Source organism: Haemaphysalis longicornis, unplaced genomic scaffold (assembly GCF_048455015.1).
Source record: "Haemaphysalis longicornis isolate Haplotype H1 unplaced genomic scaffold, Haemaphysalis longicornis Haplotype H1 scaffold_1, whole genome shotgun sequence".
Taxonomy (NCBI): Eukaryota; Metazoa; Arthropoda; class Arachnida; order Ixodida; family Ixodidae; genus Haemaphysalis; species Haemaphysalis longicornis.
This window is the reverse complement of record NW_027526203.1, coordinates 255,071,407-255,086,234: the sequence shown is the minus strand read 5'-3', so window position 1 is coordinate 255,086,234 and position 14,828 is coordinate 255,071,407. Positions and strand designations below refer to the sequence as shown.

General features: G+C 44.7%; 2 protein-coding genes across 2 annotated transcripts; one reads left to right on the top strand and one right to left on the bottom strand.

Moving 5' to 3' along the window:
* Nucleotides 1-776: 776 nt before the first annotated feature.
* On the bottom strand, nt 777-5,185 carry LOC144144461 (charged multivesicular body protein 1a-like). Its single transcript, XM_077675920.1, has 2 exons — nt 4,752-5,185; nt 777-3,413 (listed from the first exon to the last, which is right to left on the bottom strand). Exons 1-2 carry the CDS (start codon nt 5,001-5,003, stop codon nt 3,066-3,068), a joined length of 600 nt encoding a protein of 199 aa, XP_077532046.1. The 5' UTR covers nt 5,004-5,185; the 3' UTR covers nt 777-3,065.
* A 166-nt stretch (nt 5,186-5,351) lies between these two features.
* Trmt112 (tRNA methyltransferase subunit 11-2) lies at nt 5,352-14,349 on the top strand. Its single transcript, XM_077675939.1, has 4 exons — nt 5,352-5,581; nt 5,658-5,759; nt 8,873-8,965; nt 14,144-14,349. Exons 1-4 carry the CDS (start codon nt 5,504-5,506, stop codon nt 14,243-14,245), a joined length of 375 nt encoding a protein of 124 aa, XP_077532065.1. The 5' UTR covers nt 5,352-5,503; the 3' UTR covers nt 14,246-14,349.
* Nucleotides 14,350-14,828: the final 479 nt, after the last annotated feature.

Genomic DNA, 14,828 nt, shown 5'->3' with positions numbered 1-14,828 from the left:
ATGCTCTGCTCAGAAGACTGGGGCTACATTTTTTATTCTACCAGTGCATTCAAGAGGATAAATGTGAAAAGTGTTTAAAATAACCACTCCATGGAAAACATTCCAGCTAAATGGTGACCCACTATATTTGCACACAAGTCAAACGAATGGATCATGGAGAACACAAGCAAGAACATGTATTCCTACTTTTCCTAACACTTGTCTGAGGCCTGTGCCCTTCTACAGCTGTTTATTTGCATATACAGAAAAAACATTAAGGCATCATCGAACGTTTTTCACAAATGCCAGAATACTCCGTCCGTCCCACAAGTTTGTCTAGCCAACCACTTCCTTAAACAGGTTATCGGCACTTATGCCGTGCATACACCTAATATTATTCTTAGTGAGTAAGAACAGGCAAAAACAAGGTGAAAAATAAAATCCCTAGAAACTATGGTTCAGTGTACGCTCCAGCTCTTTTCAGGTCTTAAAGCTGCCTTGTCCCTACATGTGGCTGTGTCACTTGCGTTCAAACTACCAGCAACTTCTCGCTTCACTATGCACATGCTCTTGATTTATTCAATGTCCACAAAGCCCGTGCCATGGTAGTACTACGCTTGCAATTGTTAACCAACCAGGCACAAAAGCTGAGCTGCCAGTGTTCCAAGCTTTATCATGCAGCAGCACAGAATAAGGCACAACCTGCTTGAACTTCTCGGCAGCAAACTGAGAATCGTGGTAGAAAATCTGCCCAGGCAGCCATTATGCCGACACCGTGACACCAGTGCGATGCGATCTTTGCCAGAAATAAAACTTTTAATTACACTTTGTACAGGATATAAACATCATACTAATTCAAGGCTCCATTAATGACAGGTGGGAACGCACTTCAGCCCTCCTAAAAGAGTAAGCTTAGCAAGTTGAGTCACCGCTCTTGGACAGGCAAAGCCCTTCACCATGCCGCATTCAGCAAAATGGTATATAAAGGTTCCATCTTGACTGTACGTTTCCACCGACTCTCGCGCTGTACAAATGTTGATCAATGAAGTCCAGCATGTGACCCCAGTTGTTTTTGTTGGCTCGCTAATGCCTGCTGGATGTTAAGCCAGTGTACGTTGATATATCCTACCCCAATATAGAGCTGCCAAGTGTGACTGACTGTGCAATGAAGATGCTGCTCAAATAAACCCTGCTGTCGATAGATGCACTGCCTCAGTCTATCCATGAGTGCAGAATCTGTGCGAGTCTTCCTCTTTGGTTTAAGTTGCAGAAACTGGCAGACGGATAATACACACACAATGCTTACTATCGCAGCACAAGCAATGGACATCAATGAAAGATGTGCACCAACACCAAACCCTGCATTGAATTTTCAGCATCGTGGATTGCCTGGACAAGTAAGGGTCACGTATTGCTACTTGTTACCTGTCTGCAGCCTTGATGCGTCTAAAAAGGGAGAAAACAAATTTCCCCATCTACAGTACTTTCCTCAAACTTTTCTTTTGTCTTGTCACAAGGTCTCACTGCACACTTTTGACAGTTTGCACAGTTCAACTGCTCCAAGCAACCAAAACGGCAAGAGAAAGATAGAGGGAGAAGCACAGAGACATGTTTGAATACGGACACTGGGTAAGCATTTGTTTTACTTGACAAAAGCACACTTTCTATGGCTATTGCATGCCACCATTAGATTACAACTTGGGATGAAGATATTTACTGTGTGCCCTCAAATGCCCATGTTACTCCCTCCTTGCAACAGCTATTTTTGATCACCATGAAACATTGAGTTTGAAGGTAGTTTTGACAGTGCAACAAAAAAAAAAGGGGGGGGGGGTGTCATATGCACATTACCAAAATATACCTGAAGGCCAATTGGGATAATTCAGAAATTCGAATAACGTGGACTCTCATCATCAGGATTGCACTACGACAGTGTAAGCTATTGTGACTCAAATTCAGACATTTAAAACAAAAAGGTTGACTTATCAAGTGCAAGTTGCAACGAGTCTGGACAGCAGCACTATACCGCACTGTTTGAGGTGTAAAAGCAAATGTCAGACGTAAAAACCACCACCCCTGTTGGGAGATGACCATCATACAACCAGCCCCTTACAATGTGGAAAAAAAAAAAAAAGTTTATACATACAAAATTTTTTTTTCCCAATGGCAGCTACAACTACTACTTTTGGGGCATGCTGCCAGCTAATATTCCTGTGAGCACAACCATCTCAATACTACCTTGTTCAAACCAACAGTGGTCTTTCATCTTTTTCTGTAGTACACTGCTCATTAATCGAAGACATATGCAATGATTAATAATTTTTTGCTCGCAAAGAGCTGTCACTGTCAACAATCTGCTCTTTACCAAAATTTTTCTACATGCACACACACAACACATATAACAGCATTTTACCCAAAGGAGTTAAAAGATGTACAAGATTAATACCAGACATCGCACACTGCCACGCACGTGTTAGTATCAACTCTTGTCCATGCATATTGAAAATAGGCTACCATTTTAAAAGTTGTTGCCAAACATCTCCTCAAACTCTGCTTTGGTTGCAAGGAACCACATTGCTTCTCATCCTCTCCAGCATTTTTTTCTGGCTTCCACTGCGCATTCACGCAGTTCATTACCTTTCCTTCACCCTTGGCCCTTTTTTAATGCAACCTCCACGTTACACACCATTGGGCCAAATACACACCTTATTTATGGACACATCTTCAATCCAAACACAATCCTTCCCATTAACAAGTTACAATATTGCCGTGTCACTGGGCAGCACACTGCCTGATCAATTAAATATGCACTGCAACTGTGATGGCCAGCCAAGGCACCCAACAATGCTGACGTACATCAGGGCAATTCAGAATGCCACCAGTGGACCTGAACAAGAGCTGAAACCACAAAACATCACCGGGGAAATGGCGGCTAGGGCTCCAGCAAAAATACAAACTCGCCATCCGGTGTTGCGACTTTTATAAGCTGGACATGGAGCTTTGTTTGCGCCTTGCAAAAAGCTGCGGGAAGTCATCAAGCACTTGTGTAGAGCACGTCGGTTTCGGAGGGGCAGACGCAAAAGCCATCAGTCGCGAAGTGCGGCAAGACGCTTGGTGAGGGCGTCTTCGGCAGCCTGGGGGCGGCCCGTGGAGGCGGCGATGGAGTCGGCTGGTGCCAGGCTGGCTGCATTGAGCTGGTCGATCATCTCCAGGCCGCTCTCCTCAGCCACCTGCTGGATGAGCTGGTCCACCTGAGCGGCAGGTGCGGTCGTGGTGGTCGCTGTGCCCATGGCGTCCTCCAGCACCGAGCTCCGCACGTCCAGGTCCTCGAACTGCTGCTCAAACTTCTCCATGACGGCTGAAACCTTCTGCAGGTCCATCGAGTTGATGGCCTTGTCCAGGGCCTTCACGACGCCGCCCATGTTCTTGGTGACCTGCACGATAACCGTTAGGGAGGCAATCCATCTCTTTAAGTTTCCGTGCTGACGGCGCTCTTTCATCATTTTTAGCTACAGAGGAAAGGCTTTCCTTAGCAATGAATTCTTGGCACACCTCTTCACAAGGCCTAATGGCCTGTAGCAGGACCTTCATTTAAGCATGTTATCAAAAAGTCTAGGCAACTAGGCAAATCTATCTCTGCCCATTGCAGGGCATGAATGAGGCTGGACGTTGGAGCATTGTTTTCTTGCATGCTAAGTAAGACCATGTACATTCAGAAACAGCTATCTGTTCATTTCCTTACAGGTCAACCATTCTAGCGCGGCTATAATTCTCAAAGCGGAAAGATGCCACTGATTAATACCACCACAGTAAAGGGATAGCCAGCTGGCAACTTCAAATAATTACAAGAGAAGGAAGCTTTACCACTTGCATCCTTGCAAGCCATAGAGTGCACGCTGCTCCGGATTGAAGTACACAACTTCAAGGGTTCTTATTTCTTCACATGCACGAATATCTCAAAGCTTCACACTTAAGGGTGTCAAGCGATGCGCGAGAAATGAATGGATTAAAAGTGTAGCAGGCGGCAGCAGAACAGCAGCCATGATGACACAATGTAGCGGTGAGATCCGTACAGCATGCACAAATGTAAACAAAAGGAAAGCATGTACTATAGATACTGCTGACTCGGACTACAACGGAAAAGGCTGATCCAACATTTTATTACTAGGCCTCATGTACTGAGCATGTCCTGAGTGGTAATTCCTAAATATTACGGCAACCTTTTTTTCCCTACAAAGGACTGAATTATGAGACAGGTACTCAACCACAAAAAGCACCCACCATAAACTGACAAAATCCAAAGTAGATTTTTGACTCAAGCTGTATTACATATGTCCATTTCAGTGTTGTATTTGTGCCAAAAAAATGAAGTGGGGAACAAAATTGCAGCACAAAAGGGCTGTATTATAATGCCACAACGCTCCACTGAGATCAGTACAGAACTAAAAAATGCAAACCAAAGGAAAGCAAGCAATTAGTGTGACAGGTAATTAGTGACACTACGAAAGAAAGGCACAACAGTACTGATACATTACGTTCCAATTATGAACCGGCTTGCTACACCCGCATACAGTACTATCAGTGGACATTTCCACACGGAAGCCGCAAAAGTGACTGTCGACAGTGTCAACAGCCGCCTGTGCTGCTACTACAACCGGCGGAAAATTCGTCTCAGATAAAAGAAAAGGACATGCCACTTCCCTACGCACTTAATTGCCATATGAGCCGAACGGGGTGACCCACGAACTAAGCGTTTGCAGCCGGTTCCTTACCTGTTTCATCGCCATTGCACTTTTGATCTTTGAGCCCACGGCGTCCACCTTGGAGGCCATGCGCAGGTAATTCAGACTTTCGTTCTTCTTGCGGATAGCGTTCTCGGCGTAGATGCGCGCGCCTTCAACATTTCCTTGCTGCAAAGCCTTTTTGATCTTAGCCTTCTGCAGCCGCTCGTCCTTCTCAGCCTTCTTGGAGAGCCGCTCAAGTTGCTTGGAGCTGAACCGCAGTTGAAATAGCATGTCATCCATGATGTCGGTCTACGGTGGACGTGCCGTGAAGTCGCTGCCGCCACTCGATAATCGGTTCACGTTACAGGAAGCAGCGACAGCGGTTCCAGCTATGGTTCCAGCGCAGTGGTTTCACCAAGCCAGAGAGGACGGACTTCGCGATTTCTTCTACAACACCCAGCGACCCAGCAACGCAATCTTGATGATGATGTCAAGGACAAATAAATAGTAATATAAAATTAATCGACGTAAGTCTACACGCTGCTTAAATAAGTTAAATACAGTTATAAATACATTTTTTATAGAAGTTTGTACTGTTATGATAAAAACTATTGACAAGAGCTTTCACACATTGGCCTGCATTGGCCTGCGTTGGCTGTCTTGGCCACAGCAGCCACAGTCTTCCGTAATCCGCGTGCGAGCAATCCGTGCAGCTACGACTCTCCTGCAGCGTGTTTTCTCCCTTGCAGCATTGTGAAGATAGTCGTGTATAGTTTGTGTTTAAAGTAGGAAACAGCAAAATGAAGCTGCTTACGCACAACATGATGACGTCGAAGTGCATTAAAGGAGTCAACACGGGTTTTCCCCTCGGCATCGTGGTGAGCTCGGGTCACATTCCTGTGTTTTTAGCAAAGTCAAATGGTCGGGTTAATTTATGTATCCCTTCAATTGCAGGCCAACGAAACCAGAGTGGTGCCTGTGGAATTCAATCCCGAGTTCGTCTGCCGCATGATACCCAAGCTGGACTGGGACGCTCTTTACCAAGCAGCCGCCAGCGTATGACTGTTTCTTGCACTGCAGTAGTAACGTGATACATTGAAATGCGAACAACGGAGCGCGTGGCTTTCAGCACATGCCGCGCATCCTGGCGATGGGTCGCGTATGCGCAGTAGGAACAAGTTAGAGAGTTCGTGACCCACCTTGGTATGCAAAGACCTTCGTCTTTTCATCGTCTGTTGGGCGATCGGCACGAAATAAAATAGACAGTGTCTAGAGTTACGTCCGACAGAACTTTAGGGCCATGTTTGAGGGCAATGTTCTATGCAATCTACACAACAATAGAGAGTTTCAGCACTCCGTATGCTCCGTTTTACGTGCGTACCGTATTGACCGCGACCCGTCTGGGCGCTTGCGCATTCGTTCAGGTAGGGTGGATTAGTTACACGGGCCGTCCCTCGCCATGCCCGCGCATTCGTTAAGATGGGGGTGGCCTCCTCGCCCTTCCCGCGCGTGCAGGCGCAGTGAGGTCACGGTCAACACGCAACAGACGGAGCATACGGAGTGCTAAAACTCTCTTGTTGCAATAGTCAGTTGTACGATACGTGACGTCGAATTCAAAAACAGCATGCTGGATGTTGCTGCTTTATGGCCGAACAGTTGCAAAATTGGTAAATAATAGTTGAAACCACCACTTATGCTGCTTCTCCGTTGGTCGAGCGGTCTGGAGCGTGTTCTCGCATATTACAGTCTAGTCCACTTATAACAATATCCAATTGCCAAGGAAATCCCAGCGTTATAACCGATAATTGTTATAAGTGGGTTGTGAAATAAAAAGACGGAACAGAGCTCAAAACATTTTATTCACATGCCAGCAAGGTCGTACTACTACTAATTTGCAGAAAAGAAGCCACAGTCGGTCACCTTTGTTTGCCGCATGTGAAGCGAGCGCAAATCTTTCCCAAGAGCGTCTATTGGTGCTTCACCTAGCTGAGGTAAATGTCCTTGGCGGACACAAAGTCCCCGCGGGACTGTGTCACGCGTTGGGCCTCCTACGAAGACACTACCTGAGTAGGCTGCGCAATCGCGGCGTTAGAGTCATCACTGTTGCACTTTTGGCGCACAATATAACCGGATTGAATCGTTATATCCGAGATCGTGGCACTGGAGCATTGTAATAAGCGGTTTATTTTACCATAGAAAGAATACAAAAGTCGACGGTGCCACAGCTGTTCATCAATATATGCGATATATTGTTATAAACGGTATCGTTATAAGTGGACTCGACTGTATACTGAAGCAATGCAAGTTCGAATGCCTCCTGGATCATTGGACTTTTTTAAAATTAAGGTATTAAAATGTTTTATACGATTGCACGTACACTTCTTTCCATATCCAACACAAGAGGAACGGAGTAGAATGAAAATGAACAAAATGGAACCTCTTGCTGCGGGTGCAGTGCCAGTGTGTCGCATCTACATCTACAGAACGAAGCTGACGTAGGCCAATAGTCTTTGACAAATACAACTAATAATTGCTACTCTTTTATTTCTTCCAAGAAAAGAAATCTCAAGAAATTTTAATTATTCAATTTGGCTGACTAATGAAAAATGTATTTTATAAAAGCCGTAACATATGCAGATGTCAGTAAAATGATAACCATTGAAGTCTACAGCTGAAATTTTCCCTTGAAGGAAATGGTTTGCGCACATTTTTTGCCCGTGCATAAGACCCGAAGCTTTATGATTTGCGTGTACATGTTACGGAGAATAGATATATGGTGGGCACGAAGTAGACAGGATAGAAAGAATAGAAAAGTGTTCCAAATGAGCAAGTAGGTGGCACTGGATGCACACAGGAAGTGCCTGGCTTGTGCCCAGCAGGAAGCAGAATGTCGCATCATAAGCTTTTGGCCAATTCCCATTTTGCTACAAGGTCAACATACCTACCCATAATTCTCACATACCCACTGCAAGCGTTTGGCTAGTAACGATGGCAGCTGCTGTGCAAAGCTTTCGGCCAATTCACCCCTTCCCATTTGGCTGTGACATCCACATACCCACAGGGTTGGGGGATGGGGGGGGGGGGTTGGTTGGTGACAGTGGCAGCAGCCGTTAGAGGCGCATGGTCATTTCACCGATTCCCATTAGCAGCAACATTAACATACCGCACACATTATGCATATTATACAGCCAGCTTCGATCAACCAGGACTGGCTGTCAGCTTACTGTTCATACTTTCTACACCTTCTCACAGGTGCCAGAAGCTCATGGCATGGTCAGAAAGGGGGAGCAGTGCTCATATGCCAGCTTTATAATTATTTATAATAAAGGCTGCAAAAGCAAATAAACCTGTGATTTTTTTCAGTTAAAACCAAACGCTATTCAGCCTTTAGTGTCCCCTTCATTCTCAGTTTTAAGAGATCAGCGATATGTATACACACGAATGTGCTCCTGACTACACACCATTGTAAGGTAGGAGTAGGTGTCCTTACCGCTGCCTCTCCCCCAAACACACATCACCCCCATTCTTATTTATTTCTGTGTCCATGCTTCCAGTTCAAATGAGAAGTAGTGTTGTCATTTATACAACTAATGGAACTAGCAAAACGAGTGCAGTGTGAACACTTTTCAAAAAAATCAGCCATGATCATGACCGAGCAGCCTAAAGCAACTGGGTGCGTGGAACCACCATCTCTTCGAGGAATGCTAAAAGGAATTTATCAAAGTCTTATTTGTTGATAAATTGGGCAGTTTAACCACTGTAATCCATTATTTAAGAGTGTAGTGGAAGTTCGGAGCCTTAGTCTATATGTGCTGCACCAACTACCATACTTAACGTCCCACTGGTTTGCACTGTGTTGTTATCCAGCCCTCAAAACTTTGATTTTCACCCATCTCATAGTTAATACTGACCTCTTGTTTGTTCACACACGTTGTACAGGTTAAACATGCGAGCAATCCTTGAAATTTAGTCCTGCCGACTTTCTCAGCATCATCGTAGCTGGCATCAGCAAATTGGTGGGGAAGAGGGCACGAAATGTGGAAATACAGTGGAAATACAGTAAACCTAGCCAAGGAATCTCGGACTAGGGATTCCTTTCACGGGGCAAGGCCCATACATCAGCCACTGCTCGACAGATAAAAATATTTCTCTCTCTTTCTCTCTTTCAGGTTGGCGTTGCGGGGGAATTACCAAAGACGGTGGCAACAGATTACGAGCATAATGAAGAGTTTCTGAAGCAAGTACACCACACACTATTTGAGGTGAGGCACTGTAAAGAAATGCTGGTTTCCAAAGCGGTGTTGTGTGTGATGGATGTCGCATTCATGCCCAATGATTGATGTGAGCACCCCATCTCTTTATTTCTACCACCCAGTACAAAGCAGACACAGCTTTTGACTTATGCATCCGTTTTCTTTTTTTGAAGTGGGCCAGTCCACGACAAAGAGGGAATGTTTAAAATTGCATGAGTACAGTATATGTATTCAGAGTGGTCGAGCTGCTGTGCAATAAGTGCCGTACGCTGGTTAGTTTGAAAACTGGGATGATTCATAGAATTTTCAAGGGTCTCTGGCTTGCCGCACAAATGTAAGCACATAATTTGAACGTTGTACATCTGCCGTCTTGAGAAAAGTTTGTAGATTTTTTTCTTCTGGGTTGGAGAAGCTGTTAAGCTGGCGCTCTTTGGATTATATTTCACATCGCCTGAACCATGCAGTTGGTGTCTACTCATGTGCTGGGCCACATGCGTGGTCTTTCGAATTCATGTACTTTTCTGAAAAGACAGTTCTACAAAAAATGCTGACCTGGAGCTCTTTTGCTTCTTTGCTTTTGCAGCATAAAAGTTTTAGCAGCAACGTTGTGATGCTGAATCTCACTGCAAGATAGGTCTGTTTAAAGCTACAAGTAGAAATTGTGCGCAGTTACAACTGGCTACATTCATAGACAGCTTGCACTGGTGTAAGCGTACCTGCCTTGTTGGTGTGCCGTGTGCACGCTGAAAGCCTGTGAACTTATCTGCCATTGTTATTTTGAGCAGCGCTGAGAAAGCAGAGAGCAGTGCACCAGAAAGGGCGGTAGTGACATGTGCAAGCCATCTGTAACATTTAGTCAGTAACAGGGAACATAGTTAACGGAACCCCACGGTGTTTTTTTTTTTTTTTTTCTCCAGATACTTTCTGGGCACTTTGTTTGTCCTTGGTGTCATTAAGGGATAGATGCTAAGAATAATGATCAAGATGAGCACAAATGAGAAAGCTATTCGATTTTTCAATGAAAAATACAAGCAAATGTGGAACTGGTTGCGACACTCCTGAGGCCACCGCATCTGGCAACACAGCTGGTGTCTTACAATTGGCCGGGCTTGTACTATTTTGTATATGCTGTTGTATCGAACAAATGACTCTAACATGATTTTTTTTAAGTAAGCATAATAACTCCACTGTAGACTATCAAAAGAAAATCAATGAATAGAAATAGTAATACAAGCCACAAACTACCGCCTCGCTCCGAGCACTTGTGTGTGCTGCTGGCTTATTCTTTGCACACGGCATGTTAGAGTGTTCTGCTCGTTCCTGTTGCCATGCAATGTACGTTATACGCAATTTATGTGCTCATAAGTCGTTCTTGCCATGGCAAGCAAAACCAAAGTGCACAGTCCCATAAATAAAAAAAACATTGACAACATGGGCACCCATGGCACTGTAACCATGGTAATGACAATGTCAAAAAGCTCAAAAAAGGGGCTTCCCAAACTGTCACTCTATCAGATTAGAGCTACCACAATGTGACACTTTTTGTTCTCACGGGTCCCTCCCGTATAACGTCATCAGAGTGGGTCGGAAAGCGAGCAGTGGTTTTTCGATTTTCAAGGGGAGAGCAATGCTCCACTTGCTTGTATTCTTAAATATAGAAATTAACTTTGTTTTTGTACTGGCTTTAACCAGCCTTTTTGTGTCCATCTCTGCATGAAACTAGGAACAGACGTAGCACCTGGGAAAATGCCTGAAAAAAGAAGGGGGGGGGGTTGCGGGGTTCTTTCAACTCATTTAGGCAAACTGCCGTCAGGACAGCAACAGTCACGGCACACCCCTGTAATGTCCACCAAGGCTGGTGGAAATAGTCGGCCTCCTCAATTTACCAGTTCGTAAGCAGCCCGAGGGCTCCCCTTGCACCTTAACTCTTTGTTAAATCGATCACCGGTGGTTGATGCTTTATATTGCCGATTTGGACATGTAGTCGTTTCTTGTGCACCTAATGCACCCCAATGGTTAGTATAGGCACTGTACTTTTAGAATACGTTTAAATTTTTCCGCTCCGGTGACACCGAGATCTTTGACGGCGTTTCGGGCGAGCAGAGGTGTGTGCGCTTTTGCGAAAAGGGGTATGGCTGCTGCGCTTGACAGAAAAGCATGCCGCTCGTTGTTGTGCTGCATTACCATCACATTTTCTTCATCAAAAGGCTCCAAAAAAGTTAAATATCAAATTAGGTTGTCAGCTTTGTAATCCGACAGCGTTGTGAGGCGCCAGCTATTCTCTAGTGAGCGTTGGGTCAGAGAAAGGGTAGCTTTATTCTGCCAAAGCTTATTTCTGAAGGTTCCCCGCATGCCTAACAAGTGGACCTGGCATTCTCAGCCAGCTTCCAGCAGTTTCAGTTTTGTTTTTGCGTTGCGAAATTCATATTTGGCGCTATTAAGTAGTTACCCAACTTCAAGCCGATTTGCCATGGCACCTCCGTCGCCCGCTACTGTTCCTCAAAAATGAATGCCACTCGTGATTTCACTTCATCCACGCGTTACTTCTGTGATAGCAGCTCTATCTGAAGGTCAAAAGATAACACCATGTCGTCGGATATCAGTTCAGACAGGGAAAGCGCTTCCAATCAGTCTTGAACACCGCCAGCTGTTCACCGGCCAGTTTCGTTTACATACGAGGGTGTTTCTGGAGGTCTAGGGTCGCTTATTAGTACAACTGTCTATTCTGACAGTCTCCAACAGGCTTGATATTGTTTTTTGAAAATGTTAGGTGGCGCTGCATTGCAGGAGGCTTGTAGTGCTGAACTCCTTTTGTCGTGTGACAGCTGCTCAGTGAAAGCTTGCTGGGCACGATTAGTGCATCGCACCTTATTCCTGCAAGCAGGGCTAACATAGCAAGTCAGAAAATGATGATAAACCGCAAGTGAAAGTTCTGACAGATAAGTGATGATCAGAACGTCAACAAGCATCCACCACCGAGTTCGGTTTTCAGCTCTAAGTGGATTTCTTCGCATTGCTTGCTCGCCCTGAATCTTGTGCTGGCCGTAGTCATTGACCAGGTGTTTTTACATCACGTGGGGGCTAATTGGTGCCTCTAATAATGTCAAACCACCAGATTTCTTCCAGAGAACCATGCAGGTTGGGCTCCACCACAAAGTTTGGGAACTTTGCGTGTTTACGTTTTTCTTTTTACATGTGCAAATTGTTCCACACAACTCATTTTTTCTAGGATGGGTTTTTAAAATGTTGACCTACAAGGCGTATATTCTGAATTTTTCTACTAATAGTGGTTTGTTATACACGACTTTTTTTTTTTAATTTTCTTCGACGTCGGGACAAAATTTTTGAAGTGGATTTTTTTGCAATCATTATTTATGAAAGCATTATTAAAACTCGTGTTGTTGGAAAGGGCATTGAACCTTCTGCATTTATGTCACTGCAGTATGTGCCTCACCCGCATGTTTAGCCCCAAAAAATGTTTTCTTAGACCTGTAAAAATCGGTCAGTTACCCGCAGTAATGAAAGAGTTATGTCCCGTGGGAATACAGTAAAAACCATTTACCCCAACTCAGATAACTGGAAAGTTTGGTTAACCCACAAGGTTTTGAAATCTCATACCAAGCTCTTGTTTCTCCCAGCTTTTATCTGTCCCCGTTTATTTCGGAAGGTTTTTGGCAGGCTCTCCGGGTAGCTCGAAATATTTCATTACAGAAAATTCTGTGGTGCACAAACTATTTGACTGCAGCTTAATTGTGAAATGCTGCGAGATGCTTGGGGAGGTATGCGTCACAAGATGACAAGAAGACAGAAGCTGAACAAAGGAACAGAAAGCAGCTGGTATTAGCCAAAGCCCATTCCCCACCTGCTGTCTCTTTAGAGGCATCGCCCTCTCCTTTTCTCTTGCCGCTCAACATTCTGGCACAAAAACTCTGTGTCAAGATTTCGGCACATGTTAAAGGCGTTAATTCCAAATGTGCAGTTCCTGCAGGGTCCCCAGGTGGTCAAAATTAATCAGGAGCCCTCCACTACAATGTGCCCAGGCGCAGCTTAATTTTAAATGCTCCTGGGTAGAGAAATTTGGGCTGTGCCACTGAAAGAGGCAGTGTTGGCGACACACATCTAGGGGTCGCTGCAAGCACAGCCAAACGTGTCACCACGAAGGAAGGGTGCTCAACAATGTTGTGGCCACATTTTTCGAACAGCACCAAGGACCGAGATGTAGATTCACACATAGCCGAGACAAAAAGGTTGCTACATTTGCTGGGCAACAAAGTTGAGTCCAGTGGTGGGGACGAGAGGCTAATGAGGCGCATGAAGGCATCCGCTTCCCTATCTCAAGTGTGATTGCTAAGCAAGCACAAATAGCATCCAATTTTAGTGGAAGGGGACTGTGGAGATATGAGCGAACCACTTTTTCGTTGTGTTACATGTTACTGCTGCACGGTCCTCTTGCAAGGCGGGAGTGTGCATCATTAGTTTAAATGAACCTTAATCACAAGGAAAGTTCACTATTGTAGCAAGTGCCAGAAGATGGAGTGCTCACAACAGATGCAAGTCTTGGTTTGCAGCTTCCTAGTTATGTCTTGTTCGCCAGTGTGATGAGAACTTTGGTTATGACACTGTGCTTTAAAAGTGCCTGCATAACGTATGGCACACAGGGCAGTGCATGAAGGTGTCTACCCGTATGGATGACCACTCCATGGTTTATCTTAGACTGCAGTCTTTTCAAGAAATGCGTTTCAAGGGCATGGTTGTCCATGGATGACAGTAATGTATCCAAGTTGTGTCCGATGAGTGGAAGGTATCACCTCCAAGGTCTTGCACTAAGCTCTCGACACCCCGCATGGGGATGCATCCAGTTCAAAACCTACCCATGCAATGCTTTGACTTGGAACTGAAACATGTGACAGAGGTTTGCAACTATCAAAAACTATCAAAAGAATGAAGGAAGCTAAATTTGTACTTACTTCATGCAACACAAACTGCCAGTGGTGGCATAACAGAGGAGCAGTCGTCATGTGGCCAAGTAGGAATCGAGGATGCCAGCATCTGCCACTGGTTTATATTATCACGTGGCTGATTTATCAGTGAACTGATTTTGGAATTCTATTGCTGTGTTATTTCCATTTTGCGGTGTGCTTCAGTTTTTCTTACCCCCCCCCCCCCTTCCCTTTTTTTTTTGTACAGGTGGAAGTTGTTGATGGAGAACTTGTGTGCCCAGAGACGGGGAGGAAATTCCCCATCACCAACGGCATTCCAAACATGCTCTTGAATGAGGATGAAGTCTGAGATGCCATTACCATCCCATTTTGAACATTTTTAATTTTTTTTTCCTCTCTCATTACGGTGCATCTTGGAAGCTGTAAATAAACCGTATCTCACATGGACATAAACTCAGTTGTGCGTCATTGTATTTCGGTCTAGCTAGGTTGACATTCTGCTCATAAGCTTGCTATTATCATCCTTAAAATTGATCTTCGTCACAACTTTCCATGCAAACGAGACGCAGAAATTCAGCTGAGCAAATTTATACTGCTTATTGGGTCTACTCTCAAATCCTTCCAGGACTGGATTAGAGTTGGCTGATTAGATAGCGGGTACTTGGGTGATACGACTGGCACAGTCAGCAAATGGGATGTAGCTCTTATCTCGAAAACATTGACACATGGACATGGCATATATGCAGTTGCCAGCATACATTTTCTTTCATTTATGTAGTCGCACCAGATGCGTTCTGTTCTGATCAATGAAGAATCACTGCAAGGCGTAATCTACAAACCATGGCAAACTACATAGCACTTGCTCTTCATTGCAGTTGCGCCTCCAAACCAATAAAGGAGTTGTGGAGCAGCAGATATAGTTTGCAGTTCGC